The 21597-nt window shown below is 32.9% G+C and overlaps 2 protein-coding genes across 3 annotated transcripts; both read left to right on the top strand.

The window, feature by feature from the left end:
• The first annotated feature begins 478 nt into the window (after positions 1-478).
• LOC114411580 (rhamnogalacturonan I rhamnosyltransferase 1-like) lies at positions 479-7097 on the top strand. Of its 2 annotated transcripts, none has more exons than XM_028375220.1 (9): positions 479-918; positions 1019-1333; positions 2380-2447; positions 2529-2617; positions 2702-2864; positions 4080-4369; positions 4734-4938; positions 5665-5822; positions 6373-7097. In XM_028375220.1, exons 2-9 carry the CDS (start codon positions 1063-1065, stop codon positions 6647-6649), a joined length of 1521 nt encoding a protein of 506 aa, XP_028231021.1. In that variant the 5' UTR covers positions 479-918; positions 1019-1062; the 3' UTR covers positions 6650-7097. The 2 variants fall into 2 exon arrangements, with proteins under 2 accessions (XP_028231021.1, XP_028231025.1); XM_028375224.1 differs by lacking the exon at positions 479-918 and adding an exon at positions 1844-1988 and having other exon boundaries at positions 1236-1333.
• Positions 7098-8343: 1246 nt separating this feature from the next.
• On the top strand, positions 8344-11864 carry LOC114411600 (multiple myeloma tumor-associated protein 2 homolog). The gene is made up of 4 exons (XM_028375228.1): positions 8344-8515; positions 8843-8932; positions 10274-10541; positions 11399-11864. The coding sequence occupies exons 1-4, from the start codon at positions 8473-8475 to the stop codon at positions 11709-11711; spliced, it is 714 nt and encodes a 237-aa protein (XP_028231029.1). The 5' UTR covers positions 8344-8472; the 3' UTR covers positions 11712-11864.
• Positions 11865-21597: the final 9733 nt, after the last annotated feature.

Below are 21597 nucleotides of genomic sequence, written 5' to 3'. Positions count from 1 at the left end.
AACTTTAACTTTCAAAAATTATATTTAAAGGACTAAAACGAACATCTAAAAAAGTTAATGAAAAAAGAAATTAAGCCCATAAAAGGTTCTGTTTTATCTAAATAATTAATGAATAATAAATACTGTATACTCTAGAATGTTCATTGTAGGCTAAGAAATTATTAAAATTATAAGAAGTGTTTAATGTTGATATATATTCTCATTTAATTATAAATTACTATTTAAATTATTTTAAGATAATTGTCTTAAAAGTTAATAAATTTATAATAAATTATAATTAAATGATCGGGTAAAATTTTACACTGTAATTTTTTTTCTCTTCTAATAATCTTACGATTATTTTTTTAATTTTCCCCATTTTTTTTGTTAGTTATCCATATCCATTTTGACTGCATCATTTTTCATGAGAAATACTACTAGTACGGTAACTGACCTGGTCGTAGTTATACTCATTTTATTTTAAAACTTAGTGTAAAGCGAGAAAATCAGAATCGGATAGAGAGAAAGAGAACATTTTTTACTGTGGAAAAGAGCGAGAAAACTTCCATTGAGATTGGCGAAATCGTGGTGTGGGATAGAAAAGGCAAAGAAAAAAAGAAAGGAAAAAACAAAATTTTCCCAGAAAAGGGAATCCAGAAATGCATTGCAAGACCGTTTGTTTGTCGTTGAGATTTGATCCTATCCCTTCACTCCCTTGTTCTTGGATCTCTGTGTCTTCTTGCTATTCCAATCTTTCTCTATAACTCTTTTTTCTTTCTTTTTAAAATTTTTGGCCATTGATTCTTTAAGAGCTCTCTGTTTGAGCAAAAATATCCTTTTTTGAGCCTCCCCCACGATAACTTGCATCAAATCCAATTCTGGGTTGGTTTCAATTTCTCCTAAAGATTCATTCACTTTGTTGCATTGTTTGTGCCCGAGGTAGGGATTCATGGGTTTGCGAATTTTGCATTGTTATAATGTGCATTAATTAATGAAGTTATTTATTTATCGTTGTATCTTTGTGTTATACTGTGTGAAGGTTTTAAGGTTCGATGAAGCGGCAATGAGGTGTGTGGCCGAGAAATGGAGGTTAGATCAGAGGGTATACAAGTGAGGTGTGATAAACTTCAGAGTCCCGTGATTCCTAGGACACGTTTGAGGATTTGGTTCATTCGTGTGTGCTCAAGCATTGTGGTGTGGACGTGTCTGGTTCAGTTAGTGACAGTGAGTGAACTATGGCATTCACATTTGATTTCTGGGATTACTAATGGTATATATCACATAACCCAAGTTCAGCTTCCAATACAAGAGGATAATGGGGTTGCTCAATCGCCTCCTGTTTTTCTTCCGCCAAGTTAGTTTCATTACTGAATACTTGTCTTACTGCTAAATTTTTTGCTTAAATGAAGAATTTGTAGTTGTAATCCAACATTGGATAAAATATAATTGATTTCTTAAATGAAGAATTTGTAGTTGTAAACATTGGATAAAATATAATTGAGCAACGAAATTCACGTGTATTATTGGCCATGTGTTATTTTTGTTGTTAGACGGTTATGGTCCTTATGGTTGTCATTAACTAAAAGTAGGTGCAAATTCTGTTAGATTTGTGGATTGTGAAATCTCTTTGGAGCATCAATGATGTATTGATTTATGTTTGTTAACTGGTATTCATTAGTCGGTTTTCTAGTGGCCTTTGGGCCATTATAAGTTGGGGATGTATGACGAGAGCATTAGAATTTCAAACTAAGATAAGATCAAATCTTACTGAATTCTGAAAGCCGACATTAATTTGATATTTTATCATGTTTTGGGGATTTCCTGCAAGAAGAGCTGCTTTATACTGATTTGTGGTCCCATTCAGTTTTGGTTAGGGGTAGCAGGAGGGACCTAAATGGAAAGCAAATATGACTATAACATAGGGTCTACTGCTTCATCCCAATTATTCTTTTAAGACATGCATATGTGCATGGTTGTTTTACATGTACCTTTCTACGTTGAAATAAGAGGTAATTATCTCTAAATATTACAAAAAGATCTCCTCTCATACATTTTATGTGTTGTCCTTCTATAGAACTTCTTTTATAACTATTTTATATGTTTGATTTATTTGAAACTGCTTGCTTGAGATAGTTTGCTTGTGCGTTTTGTTTTGGATATTAATATTGATAATTTCCTGAATTCTGGACCAAAATTGTTTGCTGTTGTTGGGCACCATCTTTTGATTTCCATTGTGTGCTTTACATTGTTAAAATGATTGTGAATGGGTATAATATGACTAATATAAAGCAATACTTGCAAATGTTTAGGTTTAATAGATAGGATATGTTAGGTGTTTTTACTTGTGTTTTCTAACACATTTTGGTATATGTTAAAGTCTTTTGACCCGAAACATTACAGGAAATTATACAAGTAATGGTTTTCTAAGAGTTTCCTGCAATGGGGGCTTGAATCAAATGCGTGCTGCGGTTTGTACTTCCTATTCTGCCATTTTTCTGTTTTTATTGTATGACAAGCATAAATACTCATTTAGAGGTACAATATTTCAGATTTGTGATATGGTGACAGTTGCTCGATTTTTGAATCTCACATTGGTTGTTCCAGAGCTTGATAAGACATCATTTTGGGCAGACCCTAGGTATATACTTTGTTCTGGAAAAACTTTAGTATCCTCTAATTTGGCCTCCTCGTCATTTTAAGTTTTTTAGTTTTCTTTTTGCAGCAATTTTGAGGACATTTTTGATGTGAAGCATTTCATTTATTCTTTAAGAGATGAAGTTCGGATAGTAAAAAGAGTGCCCAAAAAGTTCAGTAGCAAACATGGATACGCCACCTTGGAGATGCCTCCTGTTAGCTGGTCAAATGAAATATATTACTTGGAGCAGGTGTGCAGATTTTATTAGTTTTATTTCATGCGAGCAAAAAACAAAAACTATACTATGCAAAATGCAACTTAAGTTTTGATATTGTGATTATGATTCTAAACCTTTATTTTTATGTATTCGAAATATGTAGTTTTAGGGCAGCATGGATTATTTAATTTGTCAGTATTATGATATGAGGGTGTAGTTCCCCTCTAAATTGGTACATTGTTGATGCTTTTTGAGAAGGTCTTGGAGCTTTTCTCAACTTTTATGATTGTATGGCATGTAATGGTTGACTTATTATTTAGTAGACATGAAGGTAGGATGGATTGTATGTGTCAGTAATTTTGTCCTTTTGCAAATTGATTGGGACTTCGGCATTATTATTGCCACTAGTCTATAATTATGGATTTCTAAATCATGCCTTACTAATTCTTAATTTTTTTATTTGGTTACTTTTGATCTTGTTATGTGATGCACCTAGACTAAAATGCTGTGAGAACTTGTAATATTAATATATAAATAGGGAGTACAGTATAATTTTTCATTTGTCTTGTCATCGAAATGCCTCTTTACTGTCTGTACCTATCCATGGTGGAGAGTTAATTGGGATAATGGTTAAAAAATTCTTTTAATTAGGCTATTATAGATGACTTACTTTGAATGTTTTCCCCTGTAAATAACCATGAGTTTGTACTGATTTGATTTTATTGTCTGAAGTACTTGTATTTTTATCTTTTCTAGTGGACACTCCTCAGCCCTCCCCCTCTGAGTTGTCAATTGTTTCCTCATCTGGGCTAACAGTTATTGGCTCAATTTCAAATTCGGAAAATTATTAAGTTCATTAGTGTTCTTCCTTAATATCTCATATCTGTTCATCAAAAAGGAAATGACTGGAGAGGTAAATGTGCAATGCAGGAGAAGAAATGTCTGATGTTGTAGAAAATGGAGTCTATTGGTTATGTTATATTAAGAAATATATTAGCATTGAAGTGGAACATTTCAACTCTTCAATTATATTGAAATAATAAGAAAACCAAAAGTACTACTTTAAGTTGCTTTTCTTGTGTTTACTATTTATAAAGTAGACTGAGTTGTTTCTGATGTAGCTATACCAAAGTAGGTATCAAACCAAAAGTAGCACTTCATTGAGTGCACAGAATTAAGAAAATAACTACTTTTTTATGACCAGTACATATTATGAGTTTAATCTAATGCTGTTAATTCCTACTGCAGATTTTACCACTTTTTGGAAAACATAAGGTGTTACACTTCAACAAAACTGATACCCGTCTAGCAAACAATGGTCTTCCACTTTATTTACAGAAACTCAGGTGTCGTGTCAATTACCAGGCACTTAAATTCACTCCTCAAATTGAGAATTTGGGGCACAAATTGATTCAGATGCTTCATGAGAAGGGACCTTTTGTGGCGTTGCATCTGAGATATGAGATGGACATGTTGGCTTTCTCAGGTTGTACTTACGGTTGCACTGATAAAGAAGCTGAAGAGCTCAAGCAGCTGAGGTATTTTATGTTTCTTGTTTGGCTCTATATATTGGGTTTTAAGTCATTCTTGCTTATATCATTAATTGAGAGATAGATGCTTCTTATCTCAAAATTGCTAGGGAAGATACAAATGGATATCATTTTTTTCCCTGTCATAGCTAAATTACCATTGATTTGAAGTAGTTATTTATGTCTCCTATTGGATTTGAGATGAAAAATAAGCATATTATAGGTAGGGATTGATGGTAGATGCTAGTTACTTTTGCTGATAGAGGCTCCTTCTGGTTGGATTTGGAGTATTTTGTCACACTTAATGAAGAGTTTTTGTTGTAAGAATTTTTGCTATGAGCCACAGAATGTTGATTTTGCTTCTGTATTTCAGATATGCTTTCCCTTGGTGGAGAGAAAAGGAGATAATTTCTGATGAGAGGAGATCACAGGGTCTATGTCCTTTGACACCAGAGGAGGCAGCCTTAGTTTTGCGAGCCTTAGGTTTTGGTAGGGAGACACAGATCTATATTGCAGCTGGTGAGATTTATGGTGGTGAACGTAGACTTGCACAATTGAGAGCTTTATTTCCACGAATTGTGAGTTTTCATTGGCATTGTAATTTTTCCTACCACTTTTCTGTTTATTGTTTGGAACTTCTAAAAATGGTGCTGATTACTGATGCTCAATAATTGTGACCAATGAAGCACGGACACCTCTCTTGTTTGCCATGTTACCGTGTTGGACACGTTTGTGACACCGACACACCCTGACAGTTGTTTGACAGTTGTTTGACACTTGTCCGACACTTCTTATTAAGTGTCTAATTTTAAAATTAATTTTTGTTGGCTTGAACATGTAAGCTCTCACCTTTACACAACTCATACACTTGAAAAAACGTTGAAGGTTGGTTTACAAAGATGTATATACCATCAATTTAGATATTTTGTTATATGTTACTCATATTTCATTTCATTAGAGATTCTCTTACTGTGTGTGTATGTGGTGTTCCCATGTCCTAGATTTTAGACATTAGCCGTGTTGTCTGGTGTCCATGTTAGAGTCCGTGCTTCATAGATTGTGACAAATACTAATAGATTTCTGGGGATTATGAAAAATTGTCCATGTACAATTGTACATTTTGTATCACATAGGCACAGGGCAGATTCTGCTAAAAACCTTTTGAAAACCATGGTTAAGAATTGTTCTAGCTCTCAGTGGTTGGACCTGATCTAAATTATGCATTTTCTCCCTGTGATCCTCATTTCTGCTCTTTAAAATTATTCTGCATGGCAGCATCTGACTTTTCTTTTTTGCAATTTTAGGTGAAAAAGGAAACATTGCTAACCTGGGATGATTTGCAGCAGTTCCAGAATCATTCATCGCAGATGGCAGCCTTGGATTTTATGGTTTCAGCAGCCAGTAATGCATTTGTTCCTACCTATGATGGGAACATGGCAAAACTAGTGGAAGGTCATCGTAGGTATGTATTTACCTTGCAGGTTGAAAATTGATTTTGAGGAATGCTAGTTGACACAATGACACGTTCTATCAAAACAAATATAATTTCATGTTTGTCCCAAATAGAATGGGTGCCACTGATTCAGTGTGTATGTTGAATCGATTAATTTAAGCAAAGCAACTCATTGTTGCTTCCAGATTTTCACGTATTTTACGCGATTTTTGGGTCTTCACTGCCAATTCAAACTCACTATCAGTGGGATCCATAATCATAAGAAATTCATCAAGTGTATTGCTAGCAGAGGAGTGCTAGTAACACTCTAATATATATACTCTTTTTAACACATTTTTCTACTACTGGTTAAAATTTATTGAAAATTACAAAATTACGAGTGCAACACATTAAATAAGAAGTGAGACCCTCAAAATTTTGATTTCCAATAAATTTCAATTAATAGTAAAGTGTTTTTAAGATAGAGAGTGCTTCACTTGCATTTCTCTTACTAGCAATTCTGTTTGATTTTACTTGAATGTTTGTGGAAAGTTTCTTACTGAGATTAGTTTGTGCACAGGTATTCTGGTTTTAAAAAGACCATCTTATTGGATCGAAAAAAGGTGGTAGAATTGGTTGATATGCATCAGAATGGAACCCTTTCATGGATTGAGTTTGCAGATGCTGTGAGACGGGTTCACGAGAAGAGAATTGCTCAGCCAACTCGGCGAAGAGTTATATTAGATAAGCCAAAGGAAGAGGACTATTTCTATGCCAACCCTCATGAGTGCCTGTGTGAGGAAACAAATTGTGATGACTTGCTAGGTCCTCGTAACTCTAGTCAGGTATCATCATGAGTTAGGAGATGGAATCCAAAAAAATGCACCCATTCCACTCACTTGCTCAAGTATTGTGTTAAGAATGAAGATCACTGCTCCCAAGACCTTAGATTACAAGAATTTTGTAGGAAATCAGGGAAAGGAAAGCACATGAGTAAAAATAACAACAAAAAGAGAGGAAATATTAGCTTATGTTGAGGCTAGCAAAAGATGCCCCTTCATTTGTTGAATCTTCATTAGTTATTTTTTTTTTTTCATCCGTCTCTTTAAAGTTTCATTCAATGAATATTTGACAGTTCACATTGAATATACATTGAAAAAAAAAAGAGGATAAAAAGAGAACGAGTAGCCCATTATCGTATCCTAATCTCAAAGGATATGATTTTAATGAATTGACATATTAGGACTTTAATGATTCGGTGAATTGATAATTTTGAAATCCATTAGAATTGATAACCTTGAGTCATTTCTGTTGGCTAAGTCATGGGAAATGAATTGTAAATTTGAAAATTTGATTGTTCACGATGCATTTTTGTTTTTCTTATTGCTTTAGCTCTTCTGTGTCTTTCCAAAAAAGCTTGTCAGTGCTCACGAGTCCTCTCCTAAACTAAAAAACATTATAACTTGTGGCCTATGAATGGTATAATAAGGACTTCCTTTTCTAACCAGACTTGTAAAATCGCAAAACAAGAATAAAAATAAATTTAAAATTAGCATCTTCTCGTAAGTTTTCGAAATGTTCAGCGAATTTGTCTTCCAATTTTTCTTTTGCCATCCTTCTAGACACAAATATAATAGCCTAATAATAGCCTTGTCCTTATGTTTTGGGTGGTTCCATTAATTGATAGTATTTGCTTTTTTATTTCTTATTGTCAACTAATTTGTCAGCCATCTATTTTTCATGGTAGTCATATGATCATAACTTTTATCACGTGTCCTTATTCCTTCAAGGTTTTCAACCTATGTGAGTATTAATCATACTGCCAAATGCAATATAGTTGCACTCTTCCCTGTAAACGACCTTGTGTTTAGCCTTGTTTTTCTTTTGAATTTCTAATGAAGTAAGACCATTCCCTTGTATCCTTGAATCATGCAATATAACTAAATTTCTGAAGGGTTACATGGGTGGTATCCTGATTTCCTTGACTTCCATGCCCTAACTCTGCTATTTCATCAACATTAAAAAAAAAAAAAAGTTTAACAAGCATACAAGAACAAGATGTATCATCTAAATAAATGAATGGTTAATTGTATTTCATCTTAATCGTCTATTTATTTTGATAATATATCAACGATTAATTTTAGGTGGATGAGGGACTTTTTTTTACCTCTCACCTTAGAATTCACCTCCATACTTTAACTTGAATTCCTCTCTCTTTACCGGATACTAAACTTCACCCGTAAAAGTATTAAAACAAACACTAACCACATGAGTGATATATATATATATATATATATATATATATATAAAAAGGAGTAAAATAATATTTTAAGTTCTTATACATAATATTACTTATTTTTGTTATTTGAGTCTTTGTTGTACACAGAGATTTGGATTCAAATTAAAAATAAATATGATGTATTTTTTATTTTTTATTTTTTTTTAAAATATACCAATGAAACAATTTTTAATTTTTCAAAACTACATATTTTGCAAACAATTTTTAAAACTCAAGGAGAAGAAAATATAAATATACCAACCTAAATTCCTAATAATACGAAGCAAACAAACGCGCTTTAAACATGATTATTTCATTGCATAATAGATTGAGGCGGTGAAAGACCGAAAGGCTAAATCTTTTTGAACAGACGAAGGAAAAACGCAGTGATTAAGCGCAGACATGTATCATCCAACAAGAGGTGGCGTTCGTGGCGGTCGAGATCGTAAGTCATGTTCAATTTCTCGCTATTTCCCAAAATTTCTCTTTCTCTCTCTTTTGGGTATTGAATCGTTTCGGAATTTGTCAAATTGAAACTAGCAATTTCCTCTCTGTGATCCAATTTCATAAATTTTTTATTGAAATTGGTGTGATGGACGGTTTCTGCAAATTGGGGTTTTGTCTTTTTATTTTTATTCTGTATGAGTTGGTCATGTTGAACCCTAGAATTATGATTTTCACAAAATTCATGCTTAGGAGTAAAAAACTTTTGTATATAACTTCAATGATTTATGTATGATATCGATGAACGTGTTTTACTCTTGATGGCCAGAATTCACTTGGGAGGATGTGAAAGTTGATAAGCATAGGGAGAACTATCTTGGTCACAGTATCAAGGCTCCGGTTGGAAGATGGCAGAAAGGTAAAGTTGATTCTTTATTTCAGCTCAGCATTCTCTTTCTTCATTCAAAATGTCATATGTTGTTTTCATAATCTTGCATTTGGCATGGAGGCAAAACATTGCTTAGTTACATTAGCAGACATTGGATCATGATGCCTGGGGAATATGGCTGCCCTCGGCATGTTTTGTTCTGGTTATTATTTTGGGGGACCCATAACATGCCTCTAATTGGTATTTGTAGGTTTATGCTTTGAATTGACTAATGGAATCGTGAAACACTTTGCTATACCGAAGTTGATGTTTTTCGTTTGAAGAGCTTGGGTTCCACTTTGATTTTAAATAGGATACTGTCCGACTAAAATTGAGAGAACATCCCATTGTTCTGTTATTTAGATCCATAGAGTCTATTGTTCTACCTCCCCTCTTGTGTAGGACATTATGGAAGCTGATAGCCTTCTACAATGTTTATATGGATTTTGTCTAATGCAAAAAGAAAAAAGAAGGAGATATTTCGACAGGAACCACCAAAATTCCCTTATGATAATTTTTCCAACATTGTTATTCAAACTATTTTTTGTTTATAGTCTTCATGATCTTGTGTTTCAGTTAACTGTTCAAACTTAATCTTGTCTTATTCTTTGTTTGAGTTAATCAAAATGTTGACTGGTCAGTCTTTGGTTTACAAAATCCAGTGAAATAGGTTGTTTAAATAGAACATGAAATTTGAAGCTATTGGAAAGATCTGATAAAAGTGTCTTCTATGTGGAACAAATTTAATCCCAAATCTAGGCCAAATTTCAACTTTTTAATTCGAAGTTCACTTCTCTAACACCTTAATACCGATACACCTAAACCTAACTGCTACAAAGATTTAATCCTTGACCTAACTGCTACAAAGGTTTGTCTGGGGCCTAAATTGTTCACCCTAATATCCTGCTTCCTCCACCAGGGTCAGTGTTGGACAGTGGTCCCTGGTCTATATGCCTTGTTCCTTTACATTCAACACCAATCATCCTGGAAGATCCTTATTTGGTTGCACTTGGACTTTTTTGAGTCTGGTTACTTATTGGGCCACACTCAAAAATTTAATGAAAATCACTTTATAGCTGGAAAGGTAGGAAACTTCATATTTAAACCATTTTATTTTCCATTATTTTTTGTTTGTTTATTACCATGACATGGTTCCATCTCTCAGTTTTGAATCTGTATAGAGGACAGTACCTCTTCTTATTGTATTTATTATATACCTTTCTCTTTCATTAGTGTAGTTCATTGATCTAATTTTCTTGCAGTACACACTCTGTTATTATCTTAGTAAAAGAGCAAAAGAGCATCATTGAATCTCCTCTTTTAATTCAACAGGGAAAGATCTTTTCTGGTATACCAGGGATAAAAAGTCCCAAAATGCAGAAATGGAGGCTGCAAAAGAAGAGATAAAAAGAATTAAGGAAGAAGAGGAGCAGGCAATGAGGGAAGCTCTTGGCTTAGCTCCCAAGCGTTCTAACCATCCTCAAGGTAACCGTCTTGATAAACATGAGTTTTCAGAACTGGTAAAGCGGGGGTCTACAGCAGAGGACTTAGGTGCAGGTCATGCTGAAGCTGCAAGGGTTCAAGGTCTTGGTTTTGCAAGGTAAAGTGACTAGGAAAGAACATATTTTATGGCAATAAAGTAGATTTGATTTTCTTTATATTTACTTTAATTTTTTTCTATTTTCTGTTTCAGTTGTTTCTGATTTTTAGTACATTGTTAGAAATATGATTTAAAATCGTTCATGTGTCTTCACCTAACATTTTTAAGTTTTTGGTTTATTTAGTTCATGAAAAAAATGTTAGGATGTCCCACATTGGCTAGGAATATGACTAAAATACTTCTTTTAAGACTTGGGGAGGCTTTTGGGTGTGAGTTAGACCCGGTTTATTTTTAATATGGTATCCAAGCCTATCCAATCTTAATATTGAGTCACTTGTAGATGAATAATCTTGCAAATTTCACGTACAAGATGTCCAATTCTCCTCCTTCCTTATACTAGCTTTTATGAATATGGCCAAAATACTCCTTATAAGACATGTGAATCATAAAAAAAATGATTGGATTAAGAATAACTTGATGGGTTTGCTTTTGGTCATATGGACATTAAGATCATTATATTTAGACATAATGTGGATTAGCAATAAGATCATTTGGACATGGATATTCAGTTGCTTATGCTGGGTTTACCAATTCACTGTCCTAGTTTGTCATTGTTTTTGCAATTGCAATTGGCAATTACGTGGATTGGTTGTACCCTGTATAATTTGTCCCACATTTGTTTTTGAAAAATAGATCTTTTAATTATTGAATAGATTTTATTCACTTGAAAATATGCTTCACCTACTGAGTTTGTTTGCATACTAAACGAAACTATTATGCCAGCAATCATGTTTATTGTCAAGGATTTCCCTACCAATATTCTGTTACTTACATTTCCTACTGTTTGTACTTTGTAGAGAACCACGCCCTTGGGAAGAATCCGGTTCTTCTAAGCTTTCACTTAGTGACACACCAGCTGAGGTGGAAAATGTATCTATGCCAAATCAACCAGCACCAAAGACTGAAGATGATTCAGAAGATGAAAGTAGAAGAAAGAGAAGACGTGAGGAGAGGAAGGAGGAGAAACGTGAAAAGTGTGAGAAGCATCCTTCTCGTGAGGATAGGAAGCAAGAGAAGCGAGAGAAACATGAGAAGCGGCATTCGCGTGATTCAGATGACAGGAAGAGACACAAGAAAGATAAGGAGAGGAGAAGACATGATTCAGATTGAATATAATACTCTATGGGGGTTTTCTCATCACCTAATGTGAATTAGCATGTTTATTTCTATTTTCATAACTCAACATGGATGGTGTATCTTGGTTTTTCAAATTTGGAATTAGTGATGAAGTGAAATGAAGTCAAATCAGGGCTTAGTAATTGAGAGTATTCTTGATTCAAATATAAAGGAGGTTTAAAATTGTAATTGAAGTAGCTCATATGTTTACTTCACAACCAAAGCATAACCTGTCTCAATTAGTTGTGGCCTAATTAAAAAAATTAGTAACCCAATGCTACTTCAGTGATTAATTATCGTATCATGGCGAGTTTATTTTTACCATCTTACTTTTTTTTTTTTTTTGCCTTTTTGTAACTAAAGAATATGAGAAATTTTAAATGTGTTGCTACTCTGCTTAACATCCTGTTCAAAGTATGCAATAATAATATGTTGTAACAGATAAAAGTTAAAAAATTTTTGAATTTGAAAAACTAATGCTTGCATAGTTATTAGTTAATTTTGCATTTGCTACCTTAATACCGACATAAGAAAAAACTATCTTTAACACATGATGAAACAACTTTAAAACACAAGTTTTAAGATTTTTCCATAACTTCTCCAATTCCTAGCAAATATACTTTAAAGTTTATTCTTACACGTTAAATCACTTTTAAAGTAAATATTTATAATATTCAAACTTCAAATAGCCCGAGGCAAAATAACTGCAAACTTGGGCAAAAACTCCTTAGCAACTGTCAGTTTCTTTGCTCAAGTTATTTTTTATCAAGATTTCTCTGTACAGGAGTAAAAGCCAAATCTATTAAATATTTCTTTTTTTATGGTATGTTCAACTTGCCAACTTATCCTGTGTGTGCCAGCTTTTTCATACTACGTTGAATTTTCTTTCATACTATGTTTCATTTTCAATTCAACGTACATTTTTGCTTTGAATTCTTGCTGCTGCAATCATGCACTGAAGTGGGGTGCCATTAATCATCCTTGCCATTTTCCAACATTATTAAGTGCTCGTCAGAGAGACGCTTCAAGAATTTGAGAGGCCTAAAAGCAAATTTAAGAATGATGAATTTTATTTACTCATAAAATAATTTATTAAAATTATCATTGTTTTATTTAAAATTAATTTTTTGGGCTTTTTGTGATGCAAAATTATCAATTAAATTATCGTAATTAATTTCATTTAACATTTCTTTTTCAATAGACGATAACTCGAATCCCTTCGATCTTTATTGAGACATTGTTAATCTTAAATACGTTTTTATTATTTTTAGCTTTAAAAAAAATTTTCAACTGAAACAACTGATACTGTATCGTTAACATTATTCTATAAGTTATATATGCATTTGGAAAAGAATTTATTCTTTTTATATAATTAAGAATGTAAATTGGTTTATCACTTTCCAATCCTATAATTTTCTTTAAGATATTTAATTCTGAAAATAAATCTAATCTATCAACATCCAACAAATTATCATGTTTCAAATATTTTTTAGGGTTTAGGCATTTCTCTTTCAAAAGTGTACAATTTAGTAACTTTAATTTTTTAACACTAAATAAAAAACCAAAAATATCTTCATATATTTTAAATTGTTCAAATCTACTTTGAAGTGTGGTAATTGTTTTATCTACTATGTACAATAAGTAATCAATGCATTTTCAAATCCATTTTCTCTATACTTTTCAAAAAATGAAAAAAGACCTTTTAATTGGTCAATAGCTTCATCGCACAAATCTTTTGATTGTAAATTCTTACTAAGTTAACTGCAAATAAAATGTCATACCAAATAGTCATGCCTAACAAAAATTCAAAGTTTTCAAACTCATAATTTGCTAAACAATCAACTTCACTTTTTATTTTAGGATCATCACTAGCTTCAGCTAATTCAAATAAAGTATCTCTTATTTGTAAAGTTTGAAATCTTACAGCTTTCACACTTTCAATACGGCTTTCCCAACTTGTTTGTGACAATGATTTAAGAGTTAAGCTATGTATATGATTTTGTAAAATTTTTCACCTTTTTGTAGAAGAAGAAAATAAAGTGTATACACGTTGTAACACACCAAAGAAAGATGTAGCTTTAGAACAAAAGTTAACCATATCACAAAGTACTAAGTTTAAACTATGACAACCACAAGGAGTATAAAATGATCTAGGATTAATATCAAGGAATTTTTTCTGCACACACCTTAATACGAAAGACATTTGCTCTTGATGACTTATATCTAGAGTAAAGTCAAGTATGATTGCATAATATTTTTCATCCTTAATTTTTTTTATAATTTTTGTTTTGATTATGCCTACTAATAGATTTATCAACTCATTTTATATATTATGCTCAAGGTAATGATTGTGAATTTTATCGTCTTTCATTCAACAAATATGTTCTTGTATGATTGGATCAAATTCTATAATCATTTCAATTAGACTTAAAAAATTTCCTTTAACTTCTTAGTAGATGTTTTCATTTTTTCGAAGGAAGGCTAGGTTTAGATTGTGAACGTTAAAAAGGAAAACTGTTTTTTCCAATAATAATGGAGGAAAAAGAAATGTAAAAATGACATTGGTGGAAATAAAAGCTGAGGACCCATAACTCTTAATCAACATGAATTATTTTAGGCGAGTTGTCAGCAGCTCTTTAATTCGATATAAATTTTCGTATTTACTACCTCTTTAGTTTTTATCTGTGTGGATGAAATTTCCAGAAATGCTCCATTGAAGTACGACAATGTCATCTATTTATTTTCTTGTTTATTAGTATCTTTTTTATTTGGGAATTCGCGTTCGCAAAGAATTCTTTTCTCACTCAAGGCAGTTGTTAAATTTTATAAATTCAATTTAAATTAAAAAAAATAAACTAGTTTTAGAAAGTAGTATATCACATTAAAAAAATTCTAAAAGAATATTTTTTTTCGATATAAATTCTAAAAGAATATTACTATTTCCTTTATGAGTTTTACATATGCATAAGACTCGATTAAGTTAATCATATGGAACATATAATTATAAACAGTATAAAATTAGGAAAATAAACAGAAAGAAGCTTAAAAGTATCATTAGATAAATAATTAGTCACATGAACCTGCCTGGATATATGCATTCACTCGTGTAATGTTACGATCGATATGTAAAGTTGAAAAAGAAATTAAATTTAATGCATGTGCATAGCATGTATGCTATGATGCTTGCCACTGATGACATAGAGTCTCCAACATCCACATTGTGCTTCCCCGAGAGTACTGTGCAAATGAATAATAATAATAATAACACTATGGTCTCAACCAACCACATTGGGTTAATCAATGGAAACTATTTACTCCCTCTCCAACCACCGTAGATGAGTTTATTATTACCAAAAGTTTAGGAACAACAAGTAGTGAGGGTGCAATTGAAACTGTGAATGGTGGGGGTGACAGTGAGTCGTGGAGGTACTTCACCAAACACAACAATGAAGAAGAACTCGTTGAAACTGATGAGAAGAGAATAATGTACGACACGATGTCATGTTTGCAAGACGATGATGACATTATGGTGGCTGTTGAGGCATTAAGAGGTGCGGGTAATAATAATAATAATAATAATTCATCTTAATTAGCATTCTTGGATTAGAACCATTTTCTAGCATTCTGCATCATTCAAACCTAGAAAACAGGATATAGGTAAGTATTAAATATATTCTTCAGATTTCACTAAATGAGTCTGGTCCCCTGACTGCAATTAAGCTCTCCAAGATCCCTGTTTCTAGCGTTCTGCTTTATTCCATTCTAGAGAATAGGTTATATATATGTAAGAAATATAAGAAAAAAAATTATTATATTTGTATGTGCATTCATTTTTTTTAATTTTATTTTCCTTTTATCTTTATCTTCACTTCTTGTTACACTCCGAATTTGAAGTGTACATTTAGTTTTTAAGACTTAGAAAACACACTTTGGAATTGCACTTTTGTATTCACGTTGAATCATCTAAATTTATATTGAGATACTATTTAATATGATTTTAGATGAGTTTCAAGAAAATTGGAAATTGAAAGGAGATTAAGAATTTAGAGAAAAATGCAATAAAAGTAAAATTTAGAATTGAAATGACATCTGAAAATATTGTACTATCCCGTGAATGTGAAGTGTGAACTTAGGAATACTGAACATGCATATGTAAGTGTTTACAAATTCCAAAACTTATTACATCATACAAATTAGTATTTATAGATAAAAAAATTTAACTACTCATAACTTTCATAAACTTATTTTAATTAGTAATTTTTATTATTGATGACTTATATTTGTAATATCTCATAATAACTTTTGTCTTCCATCTTTATTTTTAATAACTTATATCTTCAATTTTTAAAGTTGATTACTTTTTGTAATGTTAATACTTTTTAAATTTTCATTTCTTATATTAATCTAAGTTAGTCAAAAGATTATATTTTAACACTTATATAATCAAAATAGTCTATTAAAAGACTATTTTTTAATACTTCATGTAGATCATTTTTGGATAATAAAAAATGATTATATTAAATAAAATAAAAGTTTTATGTTGACGAGAAAATAAAAAGTCCTCAACAATTTTATTAATGACTTTTGTTCTATATAGTTTATAATAAATGTATTTATGTATTATAACGGTCAAAATTATTATTATATTAATAATGTAGTTTAATATTTTCAAGGTGCTCAATATGCTTCCAAGAGTTCTCTTATAATAACAATATCAATTCATTTAATACTCTGGTTAATTAGCATTCTCGGATTTTAACCATTTTCTAGCATTTGTATTCAGTACACATAACCACATACAATTTACTCAACACAACACGCTGTTTGTTTGTTTTTAATCTTTTGAATCTCTTTCCGAAACCAGGACATGTTCTTTGAAGATTTGTCTTTACGAAATTTAGTAATTCTTTGGTTAAAAGCATAAACAACCCTTTCCATGAGGAAGATAAAGAAACGGTATTCTTGTTCTTCAAGGAAAGGAGCATAGAACATTATGATTTATGAAACAATCTTTAGCTAGTTTCATTTATTCTATTTTTGGACCACTTTATTCAGTGGAGCCCATGATTTATGAAACAATCTTTAGCTAGTTTCATTTATTCTATTTTTGGACCACTTTATTCAGTGGAGCCCAGTAGCTGGCTTGTTTTCACACCCACATTATTCATTCCTTTTGGAGAAACTTGTGCCTTTTCTTGTGGGGAGTTGCTACGTGCACCCAGCAAACAGTGAAGTGGCGAAACTGCCATTCAGCAATTATTCTTCCGGAAGAAGTTTCTATTTGGAAACTTTCCGGAAAACCTTTTTCCGGAAATTTTCCGGAAAACCTTCTTCCGGAAGAAGAATTTGTGACTTCCAGAAGTACCCACAAACTACTTCCGGAAGAACGTCATCCGGAATGTTTCCGGAAGAACCGTCTTCCGGAAGTTTCCGGAAGAAGCTTCTTCCGGAAGTTAGTTTTTTTTTTAAAAAAAATTTATTTTGTAATAATTTACTTTTAATGGATAAACTAAATTATAAAATAATTAATATTATTATACATAAATAATTAAATAATTAGTGAACGTAATTATGACTAATATTTATAATTTGTTTTTTAAACCATAAAAATTAATTAATTCGTAAATTTTATTAAAAATATAAATTATTTATTATGATAACATTTAATTTCTATTACAAAAGTTAATATATAATAAAAAAATGATTATTATTTTATAACAAAATGAAGAAAAAAGAATTTTCATTTTATAATAATAAGTAAAAATAAAATAATATTTAATGCGTATGTAATGACGATTTTGCCCTTGTGTAATTTTTTTTAAATTAACGCGTTCACGCTTCTTTTTACTGCGCTTTCTTCTCTGCTTGTTTCTTCTCTGCTTTGTTTCTTCCGTTTTGGTTGGTTGCTGTTGTTTCGGTGGTGGTCCCTTTTGCAGTTTCCATTGGTGGTCCCGTGAAGTATTTGAAGATTTGGTGGTCCCGTGTTCCGTATTTGAAGTTTTGTTAGTGGCTGTTCTTCCTATTTCGTCGGAGGTACGCATTTATGAGTATTTTTTTCATTTTCCGGCTAGTTTTTAGAGAAGAAAAACAATAAAAAAAAGTGTATCCGGAAGAAATTTTAGGCACAGCAGGAGGAAGGTCCGGAATGACCACTTCCGGAAGTTACTAAGGCCTATTCCGGAAGAAGTGCTTCCGGAAGACCTTCTTCCGGAATGGGTCTTAGTAACTTCCGGAAGAACTTCTTCCGGAATGTTAAATTATTAGCATTTTGTTTTATTTCTGTTTTATAATTTATATATATATATATATATATATATATATATATATATTTCTGTTTTATAATTTTTTTTATTTCTGTTTTATATATGTTGTGGATGATTGATTTAATTAGGTATAATGGTATAATATTAAATGATTTAGGTAACTTAAATGTATAATGGTACAAAAATGTTTTATTAGTTGTTTATTATAGTGATAAGTTTAGTTTAAGTAAATAATGTAGTTATAAATTTAGAATATATTTGTATTAGTTGTTAGTTAATAAGTAGTCAATTTATGGATGTGGTTATATGATAATTTTAATATAGTTGTGTATGATGCATATGTGCTATTAATATGTTTGTTATTTAAGGTGTAGTAAATTTTTGGATGTGGTTATATGATAATTTGAATGTACTTGTGTATGATGCATATGTCCTTAAGATGGATGAAGATCAATGGAGGTATGACTTTGCGATGTCACAAGAAGTTCATATGGATTATGATTATGATAATCAAGAAGAATGTGGGGTGAATGAACCACATGTCGATTGTTCAAATGCTTTTAATACATCTCAGGTAGTCATAGATAATTTGAGTCATTGGTTGAATTGATGGTTTGTATGAAAATTAATATGTTAGGGTTGCGTTGTAGGTATTCGCTACTCGAGATGATGTTTTGCAATGGGCTCGAACAGTTGCCCATGAAAATGGATTTGTTGCAGTGATTATGAGATCTGACACAGAGACCGGTAGCAGAGGAAGAAGTTCATTTGTCTTAATTGGGTGTGAAAGGAGTGGTACGTACAAGTGTAGAAATAAAGAATTCGTTAGAAAAGACACCGGGAGTAGGAAATGTGGTTGTCCCTTCAGGCTTTGTGGGAAACCAGTGCATGGATGGGAAGGTTGGATGGTGAAGTTGATCTGTGGGATTCATAATCATGAATTGGCGAAGTCCTTAGTTGGACATCCATACGCCGGACGATTGACTAAGGAAGAAAAGAAAATTATTGCTGATATGACAAAGTCCATGGTGAAACCGAAAAACATCTTGCTAACGTTAAAGGAACACAATGCCGACAGTTGCACCACGATAAAGCAAATTTACAATGCAAGAAGTACATATCGTTCTTCAATAAGAGGAGCTGATACCGAAATGCAGCATCTGATGAAGCTTCTCAAACGTGATCAATACATTCATTGGCATAGATTGAAGGATGAAGTTGTGGTGCGTGATCTGTTTTGGTGTCACCCAGATGCAGTAAAGTTATGCAATGCATGTCATCTAGTGTTTTTTATAGACAGTACCTACAAAACAAACAGGTACAGACTCCCACTACTTGACTTTGTTGGAGTGACACCAACGGCGATGACATTCTCTGCTGGGTTTGCATATCTGGAGGCTGAGCGTGTTAATAATATTGTATGGGCTTTGGAACGATTTCGAGGCCTATTTTTAAGACACGATCGCCTCCCTCTTGTTATTGTCACTGACAGAGACCTAGCACTGATGAATGCAGTGAAAATTGTGTTTCCCGAGTCTACTAATTTGTTGTGCAGGTTTCATATCGATAAGAATGTGAAGGCGAAGTGCAAATCTTTAATCGGGGAAAAAAATGTGTGGGACTATGTAATGGATAGCTGGGGTACTTTGGTTGATTTTCCGTCCGAACACGAGTTCCATGAGTCACATCAGAAGTTTCAAGTTGCTTGTTCGCCTTGGCCGATGTTCATTGACTATGTTAACGACCCCCCACAAGGAAAAATTTATTACAGCATGGACGAATAAGGTCATGCACCTAGGCAACACAACAACAAACAGGTATTAAGAACTGATTTTATTTGTTAGTAACGATTAGTATTAAATGGTATTTAATTGTTGTATATTTTCATGTTTGTTGTGTATTTTAAATATAGGGTTGAATCAGCTCATTGGGCTCTCAAAAGAGTACTACAAAATAGCGTTGGAGACCTGTGTAGTGTTTGGGATGCCATGAACAACATGATCACGCTGCAACACGTCGAAATTAAAGCATCCTTTGAAACCAGTACGCATGTGGTTGGCCATGTATATAAAAAAACCTTATACAAGAGGCTTCTTGGGATGGTTTCAAGGGATGCTTTAAATCAGATTGCTTCTGAGGTTGACCGTCTACGTTATCTCGGCAACAATCTCTCTTCTTGTGGTTGTGTGATGAGAAGCACGCACGGTCTTCCTTGTGCATGTGAGCTTTCTAGGTATACTGCTGGCAGCATCCCATTGGAGTCAGTCCATCTTTTTTGGAGGAGACTTTGCTTTTCAGACCAAGGGTTATGTGAGACGGAAGTCACCATCAAGGAAGAGATAGAGATCATATCTAAAAGGTTTGATGAACTTGATGTGGCTGGCAAAGTAACTCTAAAGAGTAAACTTCGAGAAATTGCATACCCTGATCATAACTCTATGTGCCCTCCTCCGTCAAAGGTCAACACTAAAGGTGCACCGAAGAAACCGATGAAAAGAAGTCAAAGATCCACAAAGCGTGATCCGTCTTACTGGGAGTATGTTGATGCTTTTCATTCTGTTCAAAGCAGCAACTCTCCAGTGAAACGAAGTGCATCATGTTCTCAACCGCCTCAGCCATCAAGGATCATCCCGATGTTGGATCAATTTGCGCCATTCTTTCAAGGTTTCATTCGTGACGTTGTGGATGTGAAAGCGGACTGTAACTGTGGATATCGGTCCATTGCCGCTTTATTAGGTATGGGGGAAGATTCGTGGCCGTTAGTGCGTAATGAATTGATTAAAGAACTTGGCAGGTGGTCGCATGAGTACATGAACCTCTTCGGTGGCACAGAGAGATTTGAACAATTAAAGTTGTCCCTACTTGTTGATGGCTTTTCAAAGGTATGTTTTTAGGTTAATTTTTTTTAATAAGAATGTTTAAATTACTTACATGTGTATGTTTGGTTCATTCAAGTTAGTGTGGACAAGTGGATGGATATAACGGACATGGGATATGTGATTGCTTCACGGTATAACGTAATCCTTGTATCGTTGTCCCAACAACAAAGCATGACATTTTTCCTTCTTAGAAGTCAACCACCACCTGACTCTTCTGGCCACCGCATCATATGTGTCGGTCACATGTTTGGAAATCATTTTGTTCAGGTACATTGAATATAGTTAGTATAACAATTATGCAATGACTTCGCTGGTTCGTTTGGCACGGTCAGCGCATGATATAATGTATGTTCATGTACAACAGGTTTATTTGAAAGACCATTGTCCCTTGCCGCCTCCAGCGCTGTTGTGGTCAAGCAATTGTTATTCTCATGCAAAACAGTGGGCAATTCCATATATTAGTAGAATGCAACAATACACAAGCTTGATGTCATTCAAAACACACTATGTAGACCTAAATGAAGACTAAACATGCATTGTTTATGTAATTGTATTCATTATGCGATATAATTTGTTGTAACCCGTTACTAACCAATTAATATTATCAAGTACTCGTTTGGTTAAGCAAGGAAATTGTTGGTCCAACAAAAATCATTTACGCGTGCAGTATACATCATTGTCATAATTGACAACACATAATGACATGCATGCGTATTACAGTTTGAGCACGACAACACA

The sequence above is a fragment of the Glycine soja genome, chromosome 1, assembly GCF_004193775.1.
Source record: "Glycine soja cultivar W05 chromosome 1, ASM419377v2, whole genome shotgun sequence".
In the NCBI taxonomy this organism is placed as follows: Eukaryota; Viridiplantae; Streptophyta; class Magnoliopsida; order Fabales; family Fabaceae; genus Glycine; species Glycine soja.
The sequence above is the reverse complement of the archived record's forward strand: the minus strand, read 5'-3'. Positions and strand labels throughout refer to the sequence as shown.